The sequence below is a fragment of the Anabrus simplex genome, chromosome 1, assembly GCF_040414725.1.
Source record: "Anabrus simplex isolate iqAnaSimp1 chromosome 1, ASM4041472v1, whole genome shotgun sequence".
In the NCBI taxonomy this organism is placed as follows: domain Eukaryota; kingdom Metazoa; phylum Arthropoda; class Insecta; order Orthoptera; family Tettigoniidae; genus Anabrus; species Anabrus simplex.
In genome coordinates this window covers 1,423,563,502-1,423,588,513 of record NC_090265.1, presented here as the reverse complement: position 1 = coordinate 1,423,588,513, position 25,012 = coordinate 1,423,563,502, and the positions used below count along the sequence as shown (strand labels likewise).

The window sequence follows — 25,012 nt, the reverse complement described above, 5'->3', positions numbered from 1 at the left end:
GAACTGGTTTGATGTTTTGGACCATATCATCCAGTACAGCGGAGAATTTTGACCAGTCTGCTTTTTTTGAAATTGTATCTACAACGAAAGGGAACATACTGTGGTCGGATAGTGGAGTAAAACTGATACAGGATTGGTCTGTGTTGAGACTTGGGAACTGGGTTGCATACTCCCTTGCTGCATTGTTGTTAGTGACGAAGATAAAATCTGGATTATATCCTCTTTTCCAACGGCTACTGTTAAAAGAAGGTGGCAGTTTACTATCATGAATAAGAGAGAGTTCCATAGCATCTGCCCAGTGTTGTAGTAGTTCACCATTGTCATCACTGTATTCATATCCCCATACGGTACTGTGACAATTAAAATCTTCACCACAAAATTCACCCTCTGGTTTCTAAAGTTCACTGGTTCTTTGAAGGAGAAATTGGAGGCTGGAGGCTTGTAGATCGATGTAACTGTACAGTTGGAAAGTTCAATTGTTGTAATTTCAATCTCATTCTCTATTGTAAATGCCATTGAGAGAATCAAAGTTTCAGGTTTTGTAAATATGGCACTTCCATATTAGCTATGAGGTATTTCAGCAATAAGTCACATGCCATGAATTCTGGGTTGCATCTGGTTAATATCTCTCTGGGATTCTTGGATGCATGCAACGTCAATGTTTTGCTCTCTACAAACTAGGCTCAGCAACTCTTCTTTACAAGATGATATGCCTTCAGTGTTAAAAGACACGATTGTAAACTTGGGTCCTGAAAAGGACTTACTTTGATATTTCGTTTCTGTCATGTTAAATTCTAGGTGGTCACGTGAATGAAATATTTTACAAAAGATGCTTCTGGTGTGAGAGAATCAGCCGTCTAGGAAATGTCCTAGTCCATTGCCCAGGTAACGCCCGGATGAATTTAATTAATATTCTTAACACATCCTGCGGGGAGGCTTCTCTCTTGTTCCCCGCCACGTACTGTGTAAACATTACAAGAAAAATTCCTCTGTCTCAATCTACAAATACTGTACTGCAAATACAGTACTTATTTCACTTATGTTTTTTGAAGTTTTGACTTTATTATGTTAATTAACCATGTAAGTGTGCAGCCTAAAACTTAAGAGATATGATGTTTTTTCTTTTTAAAAAAACCCGGTTTGTGCAACTACCGCCTATAAAGACTGTTAATTGGCGATCCCTTCAGAGTCGTTTCCTGGTTTTACCTGGTTTTGACTGTAGTTTTCTGTGGTATACCATTTTCAGTTCCAGGTAAATGCTAGGACAGTTCTTATTTATACACCACAGCAGATTCCTTCCACTTCCTCACCCAATTTCTTACACTGTCATTCAGTTACTCTTCATTAGTTCCTCGACTGGTGTTGTCGACAGGAAGGGCATCTGGCTGTGAAAACATGCCATGTAATTTCATTTCACCCCATTCCCGATCCCATATCAGGAAATAGGACTGAGGGGTAGACATACATAAAACATGAACTTGAAAAAAAAAGTTGAAAAAAATGAGAAAAGAAGTGCAAACAATATAAAATATCCAACTTCTTTTTTTCTTTTATTGTGATAGTGTAACTACAAAATTAACATCCTTATATCAAGAGTTTGTCACAGCTCTATATCATGTTTTCCTTTATCCTTATATTCAAAATTTAATTTTTCTTTTTCGCTACTTGTTTAACATCACACTAACACATCAAAGGTTTTCGGTGACATAAGGATGGGAAAGGACTATGATCGGGAAGGTGGCTGTGGTCTTAAGGTACAATCCCAGTATTTACCTAGCGTGAATGGTTAGTGGCTTTACGTCGCACTGACACAGATAGGTCTTATGGTGACGATGGGATAGGAAAGGCCTAGGAGTTGGAAGGAAGCGGCCATGGCTTTAATTATTATACAGCCCTAGCATCTGCCTGGTGTGAAAAGGGGAAGCCACGGAAAACCATCTTCAGGGTTGCCGACAGTGGGATTTGAACCCACTATCTCCCGGATGCAAGTTCACAGCCGTGCGCTCCTAACTGCACGGCCAATTTGCTCAGTAAATTGGAATTTTAACACTTTCTTAATTAGCATAAATATTATCTATAAAATTTATTTCTGTTTTAACCAATATATTTAAACATTCATCATTCTAGTTACTGACATAGAAGAATGGTAGTGATAACTGCTTTAAGAGGAAGTACAACTAGGCAACCATCCTCTATTAACTCTAAGAGAGGAAAAATTGAAGGGGTTTGACACTTTGAAAAGTGAAGGCATCAGCAAAAGAAAGACAAGGGCTGTGAAGGACTTGAAAATGAAAGACTCCCTAGGCCTCGCAACCTAATAACGTCCGAGTCGGGGGGAAAAACAAGAGCTGGCCAAGTGAGGTAAGACAGGATAGATGAAATCAGGACCCTGGCACAAGTAAGTGAAAGTAATGCTAGAACTACCAGGTTAGGAGCCTCTCGATATCGTAAGAATACTAAAGTAGGGCCCGGATTTTTAAAAAATGCATATGCGCATATGAAATTGCATATTTTGACATATTTTGAGGGTTAGTGCATATTCTAGACGTAACAGCATATTCCGGTATATAATGTCTGAATTTAAGGATAATTACAAGAACTACTAAAATAAAACTGTTTTGTACATCCCTAGCTAGTTGCCTATTTTATGTGCATCCCTCGCTAGTTGGTATTTTCGACTGTCTGTGTAACGGCACTTTACTTTCACAACTGAAAATGGCAAGAGATAGCTTAGGTGTGGGTAGGCAGGCTGGACTTCCCTGAATTCCTTTCTCTACCACAGCAGATAATCTCAGGGGGCTGGGCACTTGGTCAGGACAGAAGTATCTTCAGTTCACTAGTTACGTTCCATTTTAGTGCCCTGCATCTCATTTCTAAAAGTGTTAGTTTTTAAAAAATGCCTAAGGAAAAGAGCAGCAGAAGAGATTTACTAAATCAGTGGGTGTCGGGTAATAGCGACTATTCAACAGATGGTGTCATCGTGTACTGTCAAGTTTGCTCAAAGGAAGTGAAATGTGAAAAGAAATTTCAGCTTGAACAGCATTCAAAAACAACTGCACATATTAAAGCAAAGGAGGAGAAGAACAGCACACCACAACAACAACTTTTTACACAGGTAAAGCCCAAGTCCTGTAGTCTTAATACATTTTCAAATGATCTTTGTCGGGCTTTCGTATGCAGCAACATTCCATGGAATAAATTAAACAATCCAGTTCTGCGATCATTTCTCGAGAAATATTGCATAAATCAAAAAATACCAGATGAATCAACTCTTAGGAAAAATTACCTACCTCCGCTATATGAATCTACCCTGAAATTGATCCGTTCTGATATCGGAAGGAACTGTGTCTGGATATCTGTGGATGAGACAACGGATTCGTGTGGCCATTACATAGCAAATTTCGTGGTTGGTAAATTACATCCAGACGAACCCGGTAAGCCACATCTTCTTGCTTGTAAAGTACTAGAGAAAACCAACCATAGCACAATAGCAAGATTTGTAAATGAGTCTCTGTGACTATTGTGGCCATCTGAAATTGAGACTAACTGTTGTAAAGTGCTTGTACTACTCACAGATGCAGCTTCGTATATGTTGAAAGCAGCAAAGGCCCTCCAAGTATTTTATCCAAAACTCATGCACGTAACCTGTTTAGCGCACGGATTACACCGCATTGCAGAAGAAATACGCGCACAGTTTCCAGCTGTTAACAATTTAATTGGATGTGAGAAGAAACTGCTCTGAAAGCACCAGCTCGTGTCCAGCTCTACAAAGATTGTCTACCTGAAGTTCCTTTGCCACCTGAACCTGACCTGACTAGGTGGGGGACATGGTTATCTGCAGTATCATTTTATCAGGAACATTTTAATGAAGTGAAAGAAGTGGTTACAAAACTTGAAGATGAACATATTGCATGTGTCCGTGATGCAAAATGTGTGTTTGAAACCGCTACTGTTTATCAAGATGTGAATTTCATTCATGCACATTTTTCTAAACTTCCAAAAGCCATTGAGAGCTTAGAATCTTCTGGTACTCCCCTCCATGAATCACTTGATCTCGTTGAAAAAGCTGCATCTTCGTTGAATTACGCTCCAGGCGAAATTGGAGAGAAGATTAAATGCAAGTTAGAAAAGGTGTTGAATTCGAACCCAGGACTGAAGAAGATTAAGTTAATTAGTCAATACTTGAGTGGAACTAGGGTATCCTTGCCAGATGTATGCTCCGAAACGTTGGTGCCCATGTATAAGTACTGTCCAATTACGTCAGTTGATGTAGAACGATCATTTTCAGCCTATAAACTCATTTTGACGGACAATAGACATAGTTTGTCTCCAGAAAACATTGAAAGACTACTAGTTACCTATTGTGATGCTTCTTTTTGCAATAAATGATACCTGTAAATAGGTAAGTGAATAAAATTGCATGTTTTTAAGAGCATATTTCCTTATTTTCCATGCATATATTGTAACTTTTTAGTGCATATTTGCACGCATATTTTCAGGTTTTTTAGTGCATATAAATCCGGGCCCTACTAATAACACAAACCTAATGAAATCTTAGAAACAGGGTGGGAAATGTTATCATTCAGGCAGACTAGTAAAGAAACCATTCAAAACACACATTGCTAACTTATTAAAAACATAATCCCTAATAAATCTAATAGCTACACGTAGAAATAATATATCATTGTTGTGCCTCGAAATACCATTATGTGACAATGTTGTTGGAGAAATACTGACCCACAGCACATGAATCACTTAGGATAAAATTAGTTGATTTTGTTCATGCAATAGTGAACCTTAGATGACAGAACATTTCTGGTCAGAGTTCTAAGCTGAAATATATAACATTGCAGTTTTTCTAGACACGACGACAATATTATGAAATTCTCTATTTTACCCATCTGTAACGTGAACTTTAATCTTATCCCCAATATATCTTCTATCCCTTTCTTTGATATTTGTAGTATCATTTCTTAATATGTATTCATATTAATGCATTCCAACTTTTCAATACTTCCATATTTCATATTGATCAGCTGTTTGATAATTCTCTTTAAGTCACACTCATACATTTCATTCAATATCCAACCCAATGTACTTATAATCAATAATCCAATAATTAAAACCTCCAGGAAAAAGTTAAAATAATATAACATGTGTGTTTATGAAGTCACTATCTGAATCATATGCATATTATATACATCATACAAAATACTCATATAAGATGCTAGCAGACAGCCCCCACTGTGGGTGGGGGCAGTAGAATAACACCCACGGTACCCCCTGCCTGTCATAAGAGGCAACTAAAAGGAGCCCCAGGGCTCTCAACTTGGGGAGCGTGGTTTGGCGACCGTGGGGCCCTTAGCTAAGTCCTGGCACTGCTTTTACTTACTTGTGCCAGACTCCTCACTTTCATCTATCCTATCTCCCATGGTCAACTCATGTTCTTTTCTGACCCTGACGGTATAGAGTACTTGAGGCCTAGGGAGTCTATCATTTCCACGCCCTTCGTGGCCCGTACCTTTCTTTGGCCAATAACATTTTTCGAAGTGTCGGACCCCTTCCATTTTTTTTCTCTCTGATTTGTGTTATATACAGGATGGTTGCCTAGTTGTACTTCCTTATGTGGTTCTTTTCAACACGTTCTCCTCCAGATTGTTTATTTTATATCTGCTGATTTTATAGTGAATTTTAAATTTTAATTTTATCTTCTCTTGTAAATAATTTAAACTATCTGATGATTTTTACTGTGAAGGTTTGGTTGTAATTTATTGTTGTGTTTCATACTCACTTGTAGAAATTCTGCTGATTTTTATAGTGAGAGTTAAATTTACTTGATTGTTGTATATCACTGTAGCACCTTGAAATACTGTTATGTGACAATTTTGACGGAAGAAATACTAACCCACAGGAAATGTATCACTTAGAATGAAAATTCATTGATATAGTTCATGCAATACTGAACCTCAGATGACAGAACCTTTCTCATCTGAGCTGTGTGTTGAAATATTATAACATATCAGTTTTTCTAGGCACAATGACATGTTTCATATTTCTGTTTAATAAAGTTACTTAAGATGACCTCTTTGCCCAGCTATTCAAGTGTTTGCTGCCATCATTTTTCTCATTTATGTTATTTTCAATAAATTGTGTTAGTTCTGGGTATTATTTTATCGTTTTACATTTAGATAGGCCTAATTTTGTCAAGTATAACATTTCTGTTATTTTTCAGAAAATAAAATTTGAAGGTTTCAGAACTTGAAGGCTTCTTATTTGTATAGTGCTTGATGAAACAGGAAATTATCATTAATAGTGTTTATTTTTTAAAAGAAGTAGCCTTCTACTTAAGAGTTCTTCAACAGAGCTAAATTATTGATTCCTGGTCATTTCACGTACTTTTGAGTAAAACCCATTTCCATCAGTTTACACAATTTTTCTGCATTTGCTTGAAAAGTGTAAAGGAGGGGTTTTACTGTATCTTGCATCAAGGAGAGATCTGATAATGCTGACTGAGACACTGGATTATCTTGCAAAGGACAGTTGCGATGTATGGACAGAATGTGCACATGCAATATCATGCTGAAAAAAAAACCTCTCAAATCAATCAGGGATGGGATCAGAATGGGTTGAATGTTGTTCACCTTAAACTACTGAAAAAATTTGTGGTCTCAAGGTACTAGGGCCAAAACTGCAACAGCCACTGAGAGGCCACTTTGACAGATCTTCAGCTTCAGTCTTGAGGTGGAAAGTGGGATAAAAAGAAAGCCACATAAACAACACACAAAAAGGAGTGAGACTAAAAGAACTGGTCCCTGAGTGACTGTTGCAGTTTTGCCCAGGTACCTTGGAACCATGATTTTTTTAATAGTGCAAGGTATGTAATGAACAACATTCAACTCATTTTAGAAGGAAAGCAACAAATTAATGACAAAGCAAGTCATATTCTTCTCCCTTACTTACTTTGACCAGTTGGGTTCATTTTTTTCACCTTTTGTTTTTATCCTGTGCTCCTAGTCTATTACTACCTTTATTCATCTTTTTGTCCCTTGCCATCTGTGTTTATCCAACTTCCTTCTTATCCCACATTTCCCACATCATGACCAAAGCGGAAGACTTGTCAAAATGGACCCTCATTGTTTTAAACTCCAGCCCTCTTGATGAAGCAGGGAAGCAGAAACGAGCTCAACGGTAGGGGGCCGAGAAGAAATGTATGTAAAACTGGGATTACATGGATAGAGTCAATTTGAAGATGGCAGTGTATGTAGATGTGGATACTCTCCTTGTCCTCTTATGTTTGCATATTTGTCCTGATCTCCTTTTCTACTACTCCCTCTTCCAATGCTGACTTGTCATTCTGTTTTATCCTGTTACATGTTCCTCATCAACTGCTCTATATATTACTTGACTTGTCAATAGTTTCTTTTCTCTTACTAATATTTTACATTCAATTTCACTGATAATATATAACAGAAACTGCAGGGCAGATACAGTATATAATCATTATAGTAATAGAAGATTCTTTTACAATTAAAACATTTGATCTCATTAGGAAGCGTATTTAGTGTTCATCACATGTTAGCGAAGCACAATACTTACATTTATAATTAGAACTACTTACCATCAACAACAACTTGCTCTTCCTTGTAAGTGTATTTTCCTCCTTCCATCATTTGTTCCTTAGTGGATGGATATGAAGTTACATTTTTCCCCAGACCAATACCATGGGCCTTCAAGGCAGTGGGAGCTGAGAAAATGTTATTTGAACAAAGGTTGAAAGTTATTTATTAGATATTCAAAATAAGAACATGTATGACAATGCAGATACAGAAATGTTATAATGTTATAATATTATAATGTTGAACATGTTTTGACAAGACTGAAAATTATATCATACCTGCCAACTTTTAGAAATAATCACATATATTGCACCACAGTCTAGGTGAAAAAAGGACAGGATAGAAGGCATACATATCTACAGTTACAATGTGAATTGACCATTAAATTTAAAATCTTAAACTAAGAAAACATAAAAATGGTTACAAGAAAATGCACCTAATCATTCTCATTTATGACACATACATACGAATAATAATATTTATATCACACCGACACACGCAACAAAATGCATTATAGTTCCCTTTATTAGACTGTAAAATGAATGGAAATTTAATTTTATAGGTATCTCTGAACACTTGGAGGAAACACTTATGTTTTTTGGCCAAAAACTGTCATCGACACAACTCCCTGAAATACATGCAATTCATTAAAATTATGAAGTAAGAATGAACATAAATGCACAGAAATATGCAAAACTACCACATACAAAACAGATTAATGTGTCTCATATATTATTAACATATGACTTTGACAGGGGAGAAAAGCATAGAACCGCAAGAAAAAACACGTGGCCTACAACTCCAATGAAACTACGCGCAGAAACGATGTTAACAGTGCGCGAACCACGCAATAACAAACTTATTCTTTCATCTTGATTAACTGAGCCGCTAGCACGCGCTAGCCTCTCTTCTCTGTAAAGCACGGATGATACACTCGCAAAATAAAGCATCAAATAAGTACTCTTAAAAATGGGGTTGTGTAAATTACAAGCACATAAGAATTTATACTTTATCCTAGGGAAAGACTATTGACCATACTGGAGGCTATATTGGTCAAAAATAGGAAGAAGTAAGAATAAATCGGAAAATCGAAAGAAGAGTTAAAAAAAAAAAGTTTCCAGGTAAATCTGAACAGTTGGCAGGTATGTTATATGTTACATTAACTGAGTCAACACTGAAAAAGAATGGCTTCCTTCTTAAAAATTCATATTGTGAAAGCCAAGGATGAGATTGAGACAAGTCAATGTGTGACCCCCTATTTATACAGGGTCTCCCATATAAACTAAATGCCTTTGCTGGCAGGACCTAGTGTTTACAGTGCACTATGTCTTCTGGTGTAGGCTAGAGCAATTTTGTTACTTTCATAGATCTGTCTCTGTCTTATCCTTGGCTTTGACAATTTGAAAGTGACTGAGGTATGAGCGATGCTAGTAATGCCATTCCTTCTGCAGCCAGTCCCTGCTATGAATGGTGTGAAAATGTTGCTCATAGGGTCGGTTGGTGTATGCATTTCAGTGGGCTTGGCAGAATGATATGTAATAGCAACTCTGGCTCGGTGGGGAAAGCAACGGGAAACTATCTCACTCCTCATTTCCCTAGTACGCCTCTTCAGTGATGCCTAGGCCATCTATGACAGCTGATGGCAGAGCTGTTGAGGATCCCACCAGCGGCATCGCTGACGGACTGAACATACATACATATAAACTAAGACCGAAAGCTCTATCAACCAGCGTTTATTGGTGAAAAATATCGGATTACCTCCATGGGAATTTAGAATTTTCCATTCGGAATTGCTAGGCGGGCAATAATTCCATTGTGGAGATTTATCTCCCGTATGCAGTTATCAGACTGTGCCTAAGGGCTTCTGATAGGTTCACCTGCATACACCCCAGCGTCAGTGGGTGGGGTCTGACATGTCCCACTCTGATGAGTCTAGTGTCGGACCTGAGACGAAACGCTGGTTGATAGAGCGAGCGCCTGAGAGGCCTTACATCTGATATGTTTTTGACATGCTCTATTGGTGAAAAATATCTAATTCCCTCCATGGGAATTTAGAATTTTCCATTCGGAATTACTAGGCAGGCAATAATTCCATTGTGGAGATTTATCTCCCGTATGCAGTTATCAGACTGTGTCTAAGGGCTTCTGATAGGGTGCCTAAGGGTTTCTGAACCGTTTTAAGGGGTGCAAGCCACAGTACACCTTTTTACAGATATTCTTAACTTGCGCTGACCAGTTTAGAGTTTCCGTTATAATAACTCCAAGGTTAGAAACTGATTCACAATAGGGTATAACAGTATTATTTAAAGTTATGGAAGCTTCCGTGGCTCAGGCGGCAGTGCGCCAGCCTCTCACCACTGCATACCATGGTTCAAATCCCGGTCACTCCATATGAGATTTGTGCTAGACAAAGCAGAGGCAGGACAGGTTTTTCTGTGGGTAATCTGGTTTTCCCTGTCATATTTCATTCAAGCAACACACTCCATTGACATTCCATTTCATCTGTCAGTCATTTATCATTGCCCCAGAGGAGTGTGACAGACTTCGGCAGCTGGCACATTTCCTATCCTCAATGCTAGATGGGGCTTCATTCATTCCATTCCTGACCTGGTCGTGGAAACAGGCTGTGGATTTTCATTTAAAGTTATGGGAGGAATGCAATTTTGTTTTAAAATGTGAAGATTCTTTGATGTACTGATGATAATGGCTTGCGTTTTATGGGGGTTTAATTTAAGGTTGTTTTCAACTGCATAGCCATTAATTAGCTCAAGGTCAGCATTTACATTACATATTGCCTGTTGTATATTATTAGTTCTAGTGTGGTAATAAATTTGCAGATCAGCATAAAGATGGTACTTGCAGTGCTTAACTGATCTGGTGGTATCATTTATATATAAAGTGAATAGGAGAGGGCCCACGGCTGACCCTTGTGGGACACCAATATATTTTTTGTTCGCCATGTTCGCCACCCTTTAGGGGAGGGGGGGATCTCGATATTACTGCTACAGAGCATAATCTACATACTGCTAGAATACACTACTCATCCCAGTCATTCTATCCATATCCATGAGGAGAGCTGACTTACTACATTAGACTAAAAAAGTAGTGTTCTTAATGTTTTCAATCAATCAATCAATCAATCAATCAATCAATCAATCAATCAATCAATCAATCAATCAATCAATCAATCAATCAATCAATCAATCAATCTCGATCTGAATTTAGGGCAGTCGCCCAGGTGGCAGATTTCCTATCTGTTGTTTTCCTAGCCTTTTCCTAAATGATTTCAAAGAAATTGGAAATTTATTGAACATCTCCCTTGGTAAGTTATTCCAATCCATAACTCCCCTTCCGATAAATGAAAATTTGCCCCAGTTTGTCCTCTTGAATTCCAACTTTATCTTCATATTGTGATCTTTCCTACTAAAACTTATTCATCTATTAATGTCATTCCATGCCATCTCTCTGCTGACAGCTCGGAACATACCACTTAGTCGAGCAGCTCTCCTTCTTTCAATTCCTCCCAGCCCAAACTTTGCAACATTTTTGTAACGTTACTCTTTTGTCGGAAATCACCCAAAACAAATCGAGCTGCTTTTCTTTGGATTTTTTCCAGTTCTTGAATCAGGTAATCCTGGTGAGGGTCCTATTCTCTAAACTACACTTACATCAATATTAAGACCTTTTAATACTCAATGATACATACATCAAATTCCTAAGATTAAGTATTATTTTAAATTAACAATAATTAATTTAATGATACAACTTTCTCTAATAGAATATATTGAACTGACTGAAGTTTTACCTAGGACTTGTAATCAAACAAAAAACTCACCAGCACATATAGCAGCCACAACACGACCAGCTTTCTCTTGCTCCTTTAGGAACTTCCCAACTAAAGATGACTGGAACGAGAAAAATGAGCAATACAACAATTAAAATAAGTAATGGAAAGGTACAAACAAATGTCAAGGTATATCGTCCCTGGAAAGCCAATTTATCGTAAGCGATATTTTCGTCAAAATTGAGGTTATGATGTTTATATATCAATCAGACTCCACTGCACATGCTGGCAAAGTATCGTAAGCATCAAATGAATCTAAAGGGTAAAATAACGTAGACAAAGAAATTATCGTAACCAATGAATAATAATAATGTTATTTTATTTACGTCCCACTAACTACTTTTATGGTCTTCGGAGACGCTAAGGTGCCGGAATTTAGTCCCGCAGGAGTTCTTTTACATGCCAGCAAATCTACCGACACGGGGCTGTCGTATTTGAGCACCTTTAAATACCACCGGACTGAGCCAGGATAGAACCTGCCAAGTTGGGGTTAGAAGGCCAACGCCTTAACCGTCTGAGCCACTCAGCCCGGCAAATTATCGTAACCACCATCAGTAATATACAGAACACCAGGTCATTACATCTTAAGCGCCTGAGTTAGAATTTTTTAATTTGCGTACAGATTATCGTAAGCAACGAGTTTTAATTCTGGAGGGACCATGAGATGCGCCAGTTTCATTGTTCATGACTGTTGTCGGTCATTGTAGTAGTACACGTTTTATAACTGCCGCAAATCAGTTTGGCACTTGAAACACAAGGCAAAGCCCGCTAGCGGACCTGTCGCATGTTGATTGACAGCTAGTATACTAGTGGAATGCAGAAGAGGGGTGGGAAGTGAAGAAAACGGGCTACTTCTTGCGACAGACTTGACTGAGCAAGTATGGTCAGTAGCTATATTCCTACTGTTCGTGCACGAAGTGAATTATGCTGCTGAAAATTCTAAACTGAGATTTGTGACAGCAAGAGGACAAATATGAGAGATTGCTCAGTGTTCATAGTTTTATGAGTTAGGATACTGAAGGCAGAAAGAATAAAACACAAGAACAGTATAGAAGGGAGTTGTTGAAAGTACAACAAAAAATAGCAGATGCAACAAAAGTATTGTAGAGGATGGTCAAGAGAATCTTGACCGAGCATGTTGGCCATGTGGTTAGCCTATAGTCATGCAGATGTGAGCTTGCATTCGGGAGGTAGTGGGTCCGAATCCCACCATCGGCAACCCTGAAGATGATTGTCCATGGTTTCCCATTTTCACACCAGGCAAATGCTGGGACTGTACGTTAATTAAGACCATAGCCGCTACCTTCCCAATCCTAGCCCTTTCCCATCCCTCCATTGCCAAAAATCTTCAATGTGTTAGTGAGTCGTTAAACAAATTGCAAAATATATATATAATTGAAAAGAGACAGCACAAGATTGAAGAAACTTAATTTGGTACACCAGAAAAAATAAGCTTGATGATGATGCTTGTCGTTTTACGGAGCCTAACATCTAGGTCATCGGGCCCTGATGGTACAAAATGAGACGAAATGCAATGACAAAATAAAAATCCAAAACCCTCCACTGACCAGAATTCAAAGCGTGAGGATGGATATGAATTTTAAACAATCAGTGGAGCCGACCCGCAATGCCTCAGTCTCAGAACTGACGGAAAACAATAGTAATACTGACCAAGGGACTGCTGCTATAGCTCAATACTGAATCGATGATGCTTGCAAGCTAAAGGGGTCCAAAATATACGTCATCGGCCTCTCATAATGGTACTTATCGCTTGGAAAGTAGAACCATGGTATTTGTCATGGTGTGGTACTAATCAAAAGTATCGTAGACTCGTGGTATTACACACATTATGGTACTACTCACAGGTAATGAAATTCGCACATGTAATACAGACCTATGGTGTTTCGCACATAGCAGCACCATTTACAGGCAACGCAAACCTATGGTTTTCATCACATAACTGTACTAACCACAGGGACTCGTACTATCCCGTGGTGTTCCTTACATTGTGGGTACTAATCATAGGCAAGCCAGAACCCTGGTTTCGCTCATACCGTGCTACTAATCACAGGTACCGTAAAAGCCTGACCGCACGGTGCTCCTGCATGCTACTAATCACAAGTAGTTTCATGGTTCTTATCCAATCATCCCTTGGTCGCCCCTTACAACAGGCAGGGGATACCGTGGGTGTATTCTTTGTCTGCATCCCCCACCCACAGAGGGTTGTGTGTTTGGTCCAGGAGAGGTATTTTATTTCCCTCAAGTCCGCCGGCAAGCCAGTTAGGACTCCCCTCTCCGCAACCTGGGAGGCGCCACGTGGGAGTATTACCTCTCGCCCTGCTACGCCAGCATAGTAGGTTCGTGGAGAAAAAAATAAGGAAAGGGAAAAAGTGTGTAACGGATTTCTAAGATTTCAATGCACAATCCGTGAAATTAAAATTTTACATTCTTGAGAAAACAACTCCATCAGTATCTAAATTGTGACCTGTGTCAGGAGAAAGGACTGGCTTCCAACGAGGTTGTATTAGTTTGAGAAGTATAGTAAAAGGTTAGGCTTCAACCGGAAGAAGATTAGAAATAATAGAAGGGTTTTAATTGAGGTTGCCTATACGGCAAAAAACCTGCACCAAGCCTCTCTGGAGGCCACACGCCAAGACATAGTTATCTTGTGAATAAATTTGTGAGCGAGTTGCTACGGAAAATGAGTTGTATTTCTGACGGATGGGTGATATCCAACAAGGAGATTAGCACGTGAGACAAGTATCTAAACCTTACTTACGACTCCAAACACAATGATCTATTACCACAAACAAACGAGGACTGATAAAAATTTCCCTTTCTAAATATTGTACTGTAATCAGTGTAATTTTCACTTTGATTCTCTTATTGTAGTGTAGTAAGTCAATTTTCCTATTTCTTTAAATCTGAATTTCTTAATACAATCATTTAAGAAAATCTCTTTTTATTCTCATGCCTTACATACCTTCAAAACAATCTCTCCAAAGTATCGTAAGCACTACAAAAGCTATCATAAGAGGACCAGTTTTTTAAACAATGCACTTGACAACAACCAGCAAACAATTAATAATATATTTATTGCAGCCAAATAGCCATACAGAAAGAGAGAAAAATAATACATTTATATACACTGTACTCGTGCGCTTGCGCCTTGAATTGCATATTCTTTAATAGTTTTTGTTCTTTTGATGCAGAGTTCTACGTGGTAACGTTCACACATGTATCCACATAGTTTGCACTTACATGTCTCTGTCGGTTCATGGTATGAGGTGTTGGTACAAATTAGATGGTGGAAACCATGTACTGCCAGTCTTGTGAATACGTGCCTCATCTCAAAGTTGGATGTTGTCCATGTCCGGTCTATCATGGCCCCAGTTCCAAAGAATTCTGAAGGAATGTCTTTTCTTTTTTTGCTGAGTGTTGCTAGGAGATTTTCTGATGCTCTGGTGTTGGGTAGAGTCAGATGTGTTCTGAAGTCTTCAATGAGGAAGGATTCTCGCGCTAGGAGGTAGACAAGTCTTGATCTTGTAGTCTTGAATACATCAATCGCTCTTTTTATGTATAGAGCTTTTACTCTTTTTAGAGAGGATAGGTTATTTTCTGTGAGGTACGGCCATATGATTTCTATCCCATATGTAAATATAGGCATGATTTTTGATCTAAATAGTGCCATCGCCATCTCTACGCTGAGTGATCTTATGTAGTTGATTTCATGCATCGCCCGTACTGCCAGTATTGATTGCTTTCTCTGTTATATGTTTTGTAAAGCATTTGGCACTTGTTTGCAGAGTAATGCCAAGGTACTTGAAGTCGTTTACTATGGCTACTTTCTGCCTCTTTATGAAGATTTCTGCCATTGCTGGGATCTTTCCTCCTTGCCTAAATATCATAATTTTTGTTTTTGATATATTAATTTCAAACTTATGTTCGTAGCACCATTCCTCCATATCTTTTATCACTTTTTGTAGTTTCGTGATGTCTTGATCCGATCACTATATCATCAGCGTAGGCATACGATACGTCTTCCTTATGGGTTATTCTCATTATTTCTTCTGCTGCCAGGATGAAAAGTAACGGGCTAATTGGATCACCCTGTAATACCCCGTTCGTTTGAAGTATCGGTTCTGAGAGAGATATATTGTCAGAGATTCTTATTTTGTTCCATTGTAGTATCGTTCTTATGGTTTTAGGCCACACATTGTTTCTGTTGAGGGCTTCTTTCAGCTTCTGGGTCACAAGTTCTCGATTTATAAGGTCTAATGCTTTTGTGAAGTCTATAAACACTGTGTAAAACTTTTCTCTTTTTTCAAGGACTTCCCATATGTTATTGAGTAGTAATTGTATGGCGTTAATAGCTGATCTTCCTTTCCTGAATCTGAATTGATTTTCCGGTAGATACTCATCTATTTCTTCTCTGACTCTCGCCACAATTGCTTTTGTGAACATCTTGAATGGTATGTTCTCCAGAGCGATGCCTCTGTATGTGTTTGTGTCATATAGGTCACCATTTCCTTTATAGAGTACTTTAATAGTTGAATGTCTCCATCTCTCCGGTATTGAGGCCGTCTCAATGCATTTATTGTATAAGTTTGTCCATGTAGGCAGTAGGAGATGAGCAGTGTCTTTTATGTACTCACTGTATATGCTGTCTGGTCCTGCAGCTTTGTTTTTCTTTGTGCTTGAGATGGTGTTTTGGACTTCATTTGTTGTCAGTGGAGTCCATGCTGTTGACGCTAGTGTATTGGTACTTTGATCATTTTCTGGGATGTTTGTTATTCCTTCCTTGCTGAGTATATTGCTAAAGTGTGTCATCCATTCTTCCATGTTTATGTAGTGTGTCTGTGTTTGCTTCCTGGGATGTAGAGCGAGATATGGGTCTTTCTTTGCCTCTTCTACTATTCTTTTACCTTCTTCCTCCCAGTATATCCTTTTCTTTTCCTGCGTGAGCATTTTATAGAGACTTCTTTTTCTGTTGTATACCTGATAGAATGTAAGGTTCTTCTTGTTTGTTTTTAGTTCATGCAGGGCCTTCAATACTTCTTTTCTTAGCAAGTAGCATTCCTGGTCGAACCATTGCTTCGCCTTTCGGTCCTTTCTTGGGGTTGCGGCTTGTATTAGCAATTCCTCTAGTGTTTGTGCCGCTTCTTCTAGTCTTAATTCCTCAGTGAGCTCTTCTATTTTTCTTATCTGGTCGACTTGTCCTTCTACTTTTTCGACGTCAATTTTTCTTGATAATAGGCATTTTACTTGTTTGGTGATCGCCAATCTCCATGAATTTTTATTTTCATGGGGATATGCTTTCTTATTGGTGTGTGATTTGCTGACCATATAGGGGTTATTTCTCCTTTTATTTGCCCTTTTATGAGTGCAACATCTATCACGCTTGTTCCGTTGTGAGATATGTAGGTTGGAATGCTTCTGTTATTTAATAGGAGAAGGCCATCTTCTTATAATTTTTCCATTACTAGTTTTGTTTTGTAATTGTGTGCATCCAATCTACAGTTTAAGTCTCCTGCTATGATTAGGGGGTTTTCTTGTTTGCTCTGAGTTATTTAAGCCTTCGATGTTCCATAACATTATTTGTATGCTTCCTTTATTCTCATTTCCTCTGTATTTTGTATTACTCCAAAGTCCATTGTGTGTTTTAGTCGAGTTGCATCCCTATGTTCCTCCGAAAAAACTTAAAACGACTGACGGTGATGTTTGTTGGCCAGAAGTCTGATTTATTTACTCTTTCAAGGTATTTAAATGGGATTCCCACTTTGAAACATTTCGTGTTATACTTCGTTGATAATTCTTCGCAGATTACGTTTCCTATAATTTCCTTCTTGGTAAGGAATTTCTTTATGTCCTCTGCTGTTGTTTCCTGTTGTAGTCTTCCTATGAAGATCCAGGCCATCTTTTCTGCTGCTTGTAGGTTTTCATCTTCTGATCCTGTTCCAGTTATGGACGCTTGTGTTCGCGTTGGTTGTCTCTTCCTTTTGCTGATTATATCTGTCCACTTCTCCCCGGCTGTTTCGCCTGTCGATGTTTCCTGTTTTTGGCCTTGAGGTGAGTCATTTTTTATCGCTGGGAAGTTATCTTCCTCTATGTTGTAATCCTCATTTCTTCCTATAGGCACCGTGCAGATAGATCGAAATGCTACTACTAGCGCTACATAGTGGCCCGTTCTGAAACAAGAGGTGAGGCGTAGTGCGGGAGTCTCAGTACAACATGTGACATTCGAACAAGTTGCAGGTTTAAAACGATTCAATTCGGGGATCTAAGTGAATCATCATGCGAAAAAGGAAGAAACCTTGTTGTCAGTGGCCACGTGAACGGCGTTGAAGAGTTAATTTCGAATGGTTTTGGATAGGCATCACAGGAAAAGTCACCCGACAAACGTCTGTCACTTTGCTGCCTTATATCGTGAAACTTGAAGTAGGCGAGGTGTAGTTAGGTAAAAACTTATAAAGTTTATTTAGTAAGGATTACTTACTGCATGTTTGCTAAGTTGTACGCATTTTTATTTTGTGTTCAGGTTGACCAGAATAGTAATGTCTCTACCAGCGAATGTTCCTGTCCTGCTGGCGCCAGAGGAACTTGCAAACATGTAGCTGTGGTACCGGTACTGTATTATATAAATAATGAAAGTGTTGTCTCCAAAACAGACCGTCCACAACAATGAAGAAAACCGAGCCCGAAAACAATGTCAACAGAAAAACAGGGTAGTGAATGATGTGGAGAGAGAAGAATGTGAGGAAATTGTGACACAGGTATTATATTTACAAGTCTCCAACGACGTGCGCTTGCCAAACAAGTACACCTTTCGCACTGTGAGTGACAAAATGTTTTTTTAACCAGCAAAGTGCAGGTTGATACAGATCATATAATTAAAATCTCCCTGGACACTGTATCTCAATCAGGAAGCCTTCAAGAAAGAAAGATAATATCTGCTAGCACGAAAGCACATAGGATCAAAAGTACGCGACATATTTCATTAATATGAATCACGTCTACACGTACGGGCCGTGAATGAAGTATAGATGCAATAAATTAAGTTGTACTGAAAAGTGGACCTTACTACTTTTGATTGTGATCAATTGTCAATACAATCCAGAATAAAATTTATAACTTACGTCATTAGTAATTTTTAGTACTTCACTAGTATTAGTCCCTTCTTCTACCATGGCATTGTCCTTATATCCAAGTATCTTTACATACACAATACGACTTGATTCGACACTTGTTTGTTCCTTTCCAATATTGATATCTTTACGTGCTGTTGAGTTAATATTCTGCCTTCTGTAAATCTTCACATATGTACTCCCCTTCTTCATTACTGATTCCTGAAGTGTCCTTCCTGGAACCTTCCTGAACACATGACATTAGCACAATCACTGGATGGTTTCACAAGTTGTTTTTTTACCATAAAAGTCTGTGTTCATTATTTTTTTTTAAACTTGTACTGTGGAACATGGGTGAAAATAAACTTTTCCTGAGCCTATTTCTTGGGGCATGTTATAAATATGATAGTGAATGGTCGGCCATTGAGAGTACTCTTGTTTTATTATGGTGATAAAGTAGTTAAAACCTACTGAAATTTGGTTAATTTTGTGTGTGTGTGATTCATTTAGTGCTGTATACGTTGGTGTTTAGTGCTTGTTGGTAGAAATTAAGATTAGCAATATTTATTTAAATCTATATAAATAAAGTTGTAGGGGGTCCGCTGTCTGTAATTTCTTTTGTTTTTGGCAAATTTTCAAATATCTATCCGTTTTAGGTCAACTCAAGACCGAATCGGTGGTTTTTACTTTTCGTGTCTGTCTGTCCCACCATCACGTAGAAACGGCTCGATAGATCTCAACCAAACTTCATATTCAGAGTATACTCATCCCGGGGAAGGTTTCGGTATGCATATCATATTAAAATCTTTGAAGAGACCGGGGGTTTATAGGAAAACCAGAACAGTTTTCCTCCATTTTCTCTTATACTATTGATTTTCTTTAAACTCCGTGGGGCGTACGTGAAACGTCTCTTCATTATAAACAACTTTCGTTATGTTCATAATTTATCTTACTCTTTACATGACAGAGAAATTTACTATTTTCTGCGGATATCATGCTCTGCATTGAGTGACCGACAGACCTACAACGAACCTACAGGTTACCATGGCAACGTCCCTGACTGCTTGCCAGCAGGGAAGTAATGTATTTCCGTTTTCCTCATCATGCTTTTAAATTCGTGGTTGTTCCTTGGGTAGGAGGCAAGAGAGGCGTCGATCGGCCTATCTGCGAGATATTGGCGGAATATCGTTGGAGGTTATAACCGCCCTCGAATAGATTAAGTAATAACACTATTAGTCATCTTATCTGTTTACCTAAGAATCACTGCGCCTAAATTTCTCATCTGTTACCGCTTTATTATATATAACGCGCACCAGCATCATTTATTGAGGGGCATTTGATTTTCCAATACATTCACTTGGCATTTACATATTTGTCATTATCCGGCTGTCCTCAGTTATAATCCATTTTCTATTAATTTTAACTTTCTTAACTGTATTATTTTCTTCCTTAATTACTCCGTATGTAAGCGAGTGCTAGAATCTACTGGATATATTTCCACCAAACTTTATATTTAGAATCCACCTGTCCTTGGGTAGGTTTTAGGGCAAATATTGTTTCTAAATCCCTGAACTGACTGGGGATTTATACGAAATCGAAACCGTGATTTTTCACTCCCACAAAATATGCACAACCAAACTTAATGGAAATCTACCTGCCTTAATGGATATTAATTTCTAAACCTTTCTTCTCATGTGCATCATTTCGATACGAGGATTAATAAGGGACATATCATTAACGGACCGTTTTTCGGTACAAGTCCCATCGGACTTAACTCAAGAGCGGGTGCGTGTAAAGCGTATTTCTTACAACTTGAAAACTACTGAAGATATTCGAACCAAACTTTATATTTAGCATCCACATGTCCAAAGGTAGGTTTTAAAGGTCAATAACATTTCATGTTCCCAGAATGGACTGGTGGTTTATAGGGAACCAAAATGGTGATTTTACTCTTCCACCATATATACAGTACAAGACCAACCTGACTGGAAATAGACCAAACGTGATGGAATTCCATCCCTAAAACTTTTTTCATGTGCATTTTTTCGTCGGGAGGATTAATAAGGGAGATATCATGAATGGTCAGTTTTGCAGGTTAAGTCCAGCGGACATAGCCCAAAAGGTGTTGTACCTGGAGCAGATTCCTTTATCTATGTAAATAAAATCGTAACGACTGTTCACCTCTACACTGACTATTTTGGCGAAATTTTTGCACAGCCACCCGTTTAAGGGGTAATAACGACCATCTGCATATTTTTTGGTTTAGTTTCCTGAAATTCCTAATTTTTACCCTCCTCGCCCAAAATCCAGATTGCAGCATAATCTGCCAGACAAAAAAATTGAAATTGGACAAAATTATACGTTTTAGCCTGTAACAGACGGAAAACTTCCAAGATCTTAAAATTTTTCACTTTTTATCCCCCAAAAATATCGAAATATGGAGGCAATTTTAATGATGCTGCAGACCTTCGGGAAGTCGTATCACATAATGGATTGCACAATCTCCGTTCAATTTGGAATGATCTACAACCTTGGTCTTATGACTTTTTGCCATAACTGTATATCTTTTATGTTTGATTTTTCTCTATTAATCGATGTTAAGTAAATTTGGACATTTCACATGCATAATTAATACTTTCAATCACTTATAAGAAATATAGAATCATCAAACTCTTCACGAAAATTGGCCCACCCAGTAGCCATATGTGAGCCAAATGCTATTTATGTAGCTGTCACATAATTATTCGAAAAGTAATGCAATTTGAGATAATCTTACAAAAACTTTACCCTTTTCAATGTTTCTAACTCAATCTGACCCAAGAATGGACTAGATATAACAGGACCAGCCATTTAGGCCACTAAATCCAGCGTCTTATGGTATAATCTTTTGTCGGTGTGATGTACGTTTAGCAGCAGTTAATCTGCAATTGAAGGTCTGCAATATTGTAAACACGCATATACTTTCGTATGTCGATCTATACATATTCACTGATTTCGATTTGTAGCAATCGAGAAAGGGTGTGTCTGCTATTGTAATCAGTACTCCCCCACACCGACTTTGACTGGCAGTAGGAACCAGCATTTGCCTGATGTGAAAATGGGAAACCACGGAAAACCATCTTCAGGGCTGCCAACAGTGGGATTCGAACCCACTATCTCCCGAATACTGGATACTGGCCGCACTTAAGCAACTGCACCTATCGAGCTCGGTCAGTAGGAATGGAGTCCTTCTCCAACTCCTGTGTAACTGGCATTAGTAAGGAAGGCCTACCATTGTAATAATTAATTCACTTCTCGATTTGACTTGCAGAAGGCACGGGAGCATGCAGTTTTGTTTAAAACTCCCCTACCTGATTGTGTTTGGCAGTAGGCAAGGGTGCCTGCCATTATAAACAAATGTACTCATCTAAAATGTGACTGCTATTAGGCATAGTGCCTGCTATTTTGATGGTAACTCACCAACTTGGTGTGACTGACAGTAAGCTGGCTGGCAGTAGGAAAAGGGGCCTGACATTATAATGATAACTGCATAACTCAATTTTGACTGATGGTAGGGTAGTTGCCTGCCATTATAATAAAAACTCCTCAACTGTTATCTGCCCGGAAGTAGGAAAGGGGGGGGCTGCCATTGTAACGAAAACTCCCCAAATCGATTGTGACCGCGCAGTAGGCAATGGGGCATGCAATTATAATGTAAACTTCCCAACTTGATTCTGAATGGCAGTAGGCAAGTGAGCGTGCCGTTATATCACAAATCCGTAACAAACACTTTACATTGGACACAGCGTGGGAACCTTCCCACGCTGTTTCTCGGATAACGCTAAGAGACATGCAATTTTAAAACAATCTAATTTACTGCATGTACAGTATTTACTTCGATATTTGAATACAATATAGAATACCGTAGCGAAGCACGGGTACATTTGTTAGTTTTATATAAAGTAGTTCAGCTGGTGTTTGGTAGACTACGTGCTCTAGGTTAAGTAAGCTTGGTGTAGTTTGTTTCAAATTTTGGTCAGGGGAAATAGGAAATAATATTTTTATTTAAATATCTGTAGGTTCATTGGTAGAAAACAGTTTATTATAAGGAGTTGTAACTCCTGTAGCTTTTACATTTGTGCAAACAATAGATACGGTATTTTGTATAGATAACCATTCAAAGGTTGTTCAAACCATCACAAAGATGATAATTTCTTTAATTAAATAACATAATGCACTTGTAAACATTGGTTTTCAAAAGAAATGTTCAAGAGAATATAAGGTATTTCACGAGAGAATTACTTAACAGTTTTTGGATTGTTGGCGATTGTTTGCTGCTCTTCGTATTAAATACTGCACTGTCGGCATACCAACGAGAACGAAGAGTATATGGTAGCTGAGAAAACAAAACTAATAATCAGCTGATTACTGTATTCCGATTATTTGTAGTTCCAACTCTCCGGCATACTTTGTACTTTTGCACCTTTGATCATTCATTGAGTGAAAATTAATAATTCAAATCCTATATCCCGATAATTGCACTTCAAGTCTCTAGCATACTTTTGACAGTAGTTTTTTAAGAAATTATTGTAGGCATCCTCTTTTTATTTTTAGCATTTAAGGGCAGTTTTAATTTCTGTCCTGCATAGTAGGAAAGATAATAGTAATCTATCAGCTGTAATAACCTGTCTTAAGTATTTAGTTTTAACCATATTTGTATTATTTCCATCAACTTGTTGAAATTAAGATGCACTTAAGTGTAGAATTGTAGTGTAATTATTAGATATGTCAGTATCTTGCTTGCATTCTTTGCTGATGTGTAATTCTTATATATTCCTTTTGATACTCGGTAATAATGGCAGTTTTCATTTCTTTTAGGGCATAGTAGGATAAAATATTTTTATTATAAACTCTTCTTCCACTTAGAAGCTGTCTGAAGACAAAGAATACACAATACAGTGAATATTGATTAAAAAAAGAAATAGTTTACAAAACTCTAAAACTTACAAATGACTGTGAAGTTTGATCTACAAATTTAAACAATACTGAAATAACAATTAATGAAATAAAAAAATACAAAAACATTTAAAAAGTTTAAAGAACTAGAGAGATAATTCTTACTAAACTCAAAATGTAAGTATGGTTCGATTGAGATCAGTTGATTATATTCCAATGAGTATTGTACCAGTAAAAGAGCCCGACTAAGATTTTAATTTTAACATAAGCATGAAATAGTTCTCAGGGCGAAACTGGATAGACACTAGCTAGGGCTTGGAACAGGAGGCAGGGTCCTATCTACAAGAAAAATTTAAATCAGATTGAATAAGAGTTTATTCATGAAATGCATATCAAATTGCACATCACCTCATTGTAGATAGGGGTTGTCTTCAACATCGTCCTTTTAATGGTCCGGGTCTCCAGCTCACCAGGTCGAACAGGCTGGAACACGTTCCGGAAGATGCCAAATACTCCGTTAAGATGAGGCCAGAATACCCATGTTGGTCGTGTATGAGGAAGTCTCGAACTTCCAATGTTCTGGATGATCTCCGATGGTCTCTGACGATGTTGCAGATAACCACTCATCACCTAAGTCCAATGTGGCTGATAGACTCAATGTCCACAAAGACTTCGAAAATGTGTTCTTCGTCACTCGCAGAATTTACAAGTCAAAGTTCATAAAGACCTTGAATAATTGGTTTCTCACCACTGGCAAAATCAAAAGTCAATGTCCATAAAGACTTTAAAGAATTCGTTCCTTAACACTCGCGAAAATGACAAGTCCATGTTCATAAAGACTTTGAATAATTTTAGAGTTCATCACTGGCAGAAATTGCAAGTTAATGTTCGTAAAGACTTAGAATAATTTGTTCCTTAACACTCACAGATATTACAAGTCCATGTTCAGAAAGACTTTAAATAATTTTAGAGTTCACGCACACACAATTGATAAGTCCCATATGGCCATGATGTTTTAAGTTCTGCATGAAGACTGTAACTACTCGAAGATAGCCTCTGACGACTATGGCAGCGTGTAGAGCCAGGCTGAATACTCAGCTGTGACTGACTGATCAGGCTAAAGTGAGCCCTCCTTATATTCGGTTTGGGGGCTTCCACGTCATCATATAGCGTGATCCCTTGAAGCTGGTTATCCCATGAATCCCTCGACGGATTTACTTGAGATTCACCCTTTGCGACGTTTATGTGATTCCCTTCAAAATGACATGTCGCTCACGTCACTACCATAATTATTAGAGGAGTTTTAAAATTTTCTTAATCGAATGTTCGTGAAGGTGTGACGCTTGAATCCAGAACATACCAGGTCAGGCCAGCTACACTTGGCGTGTCAGGCGGGTGATCTATCTTGCCCCTGCCGTCACGTCACACACACAGCTGTCCTCGACTCGCTCGCTCGTTCCACCGAATGTAAAAAAAACCAGGCTTGCTCGGAG

General features: G+C 38.2%; 1 protein-coding gene across 1 annotated transcript in view; it reads right to left on the bottom strand.

The window, feature by feature from the left end:
* LOC136858389 (Parkinson disease protein 7) overlaps positions 1 to 25,012 on the bottom strand; it is a 67,144-nt gene that overhangs the window by 20,911 nt on the left and 21,221 nt on the right. The window contains exons 3-4 of the mRNA XM_067137898.2: positions 11,452 to 11,521; positions 7,619 to 7,744 (exon numbers count right to left, since the gene is read on the bottom strand). Of these exons, the coding sequence (XP_066993999.1) occupies positions 7,619 to 7,744; positions 11,452 to 11,521 (196 nt within the window). The remainder of the gene's footprint in view (positions 1 to 7,618; positions 7,745 to 11,451; positions 11,522 to 25,012) is intronic.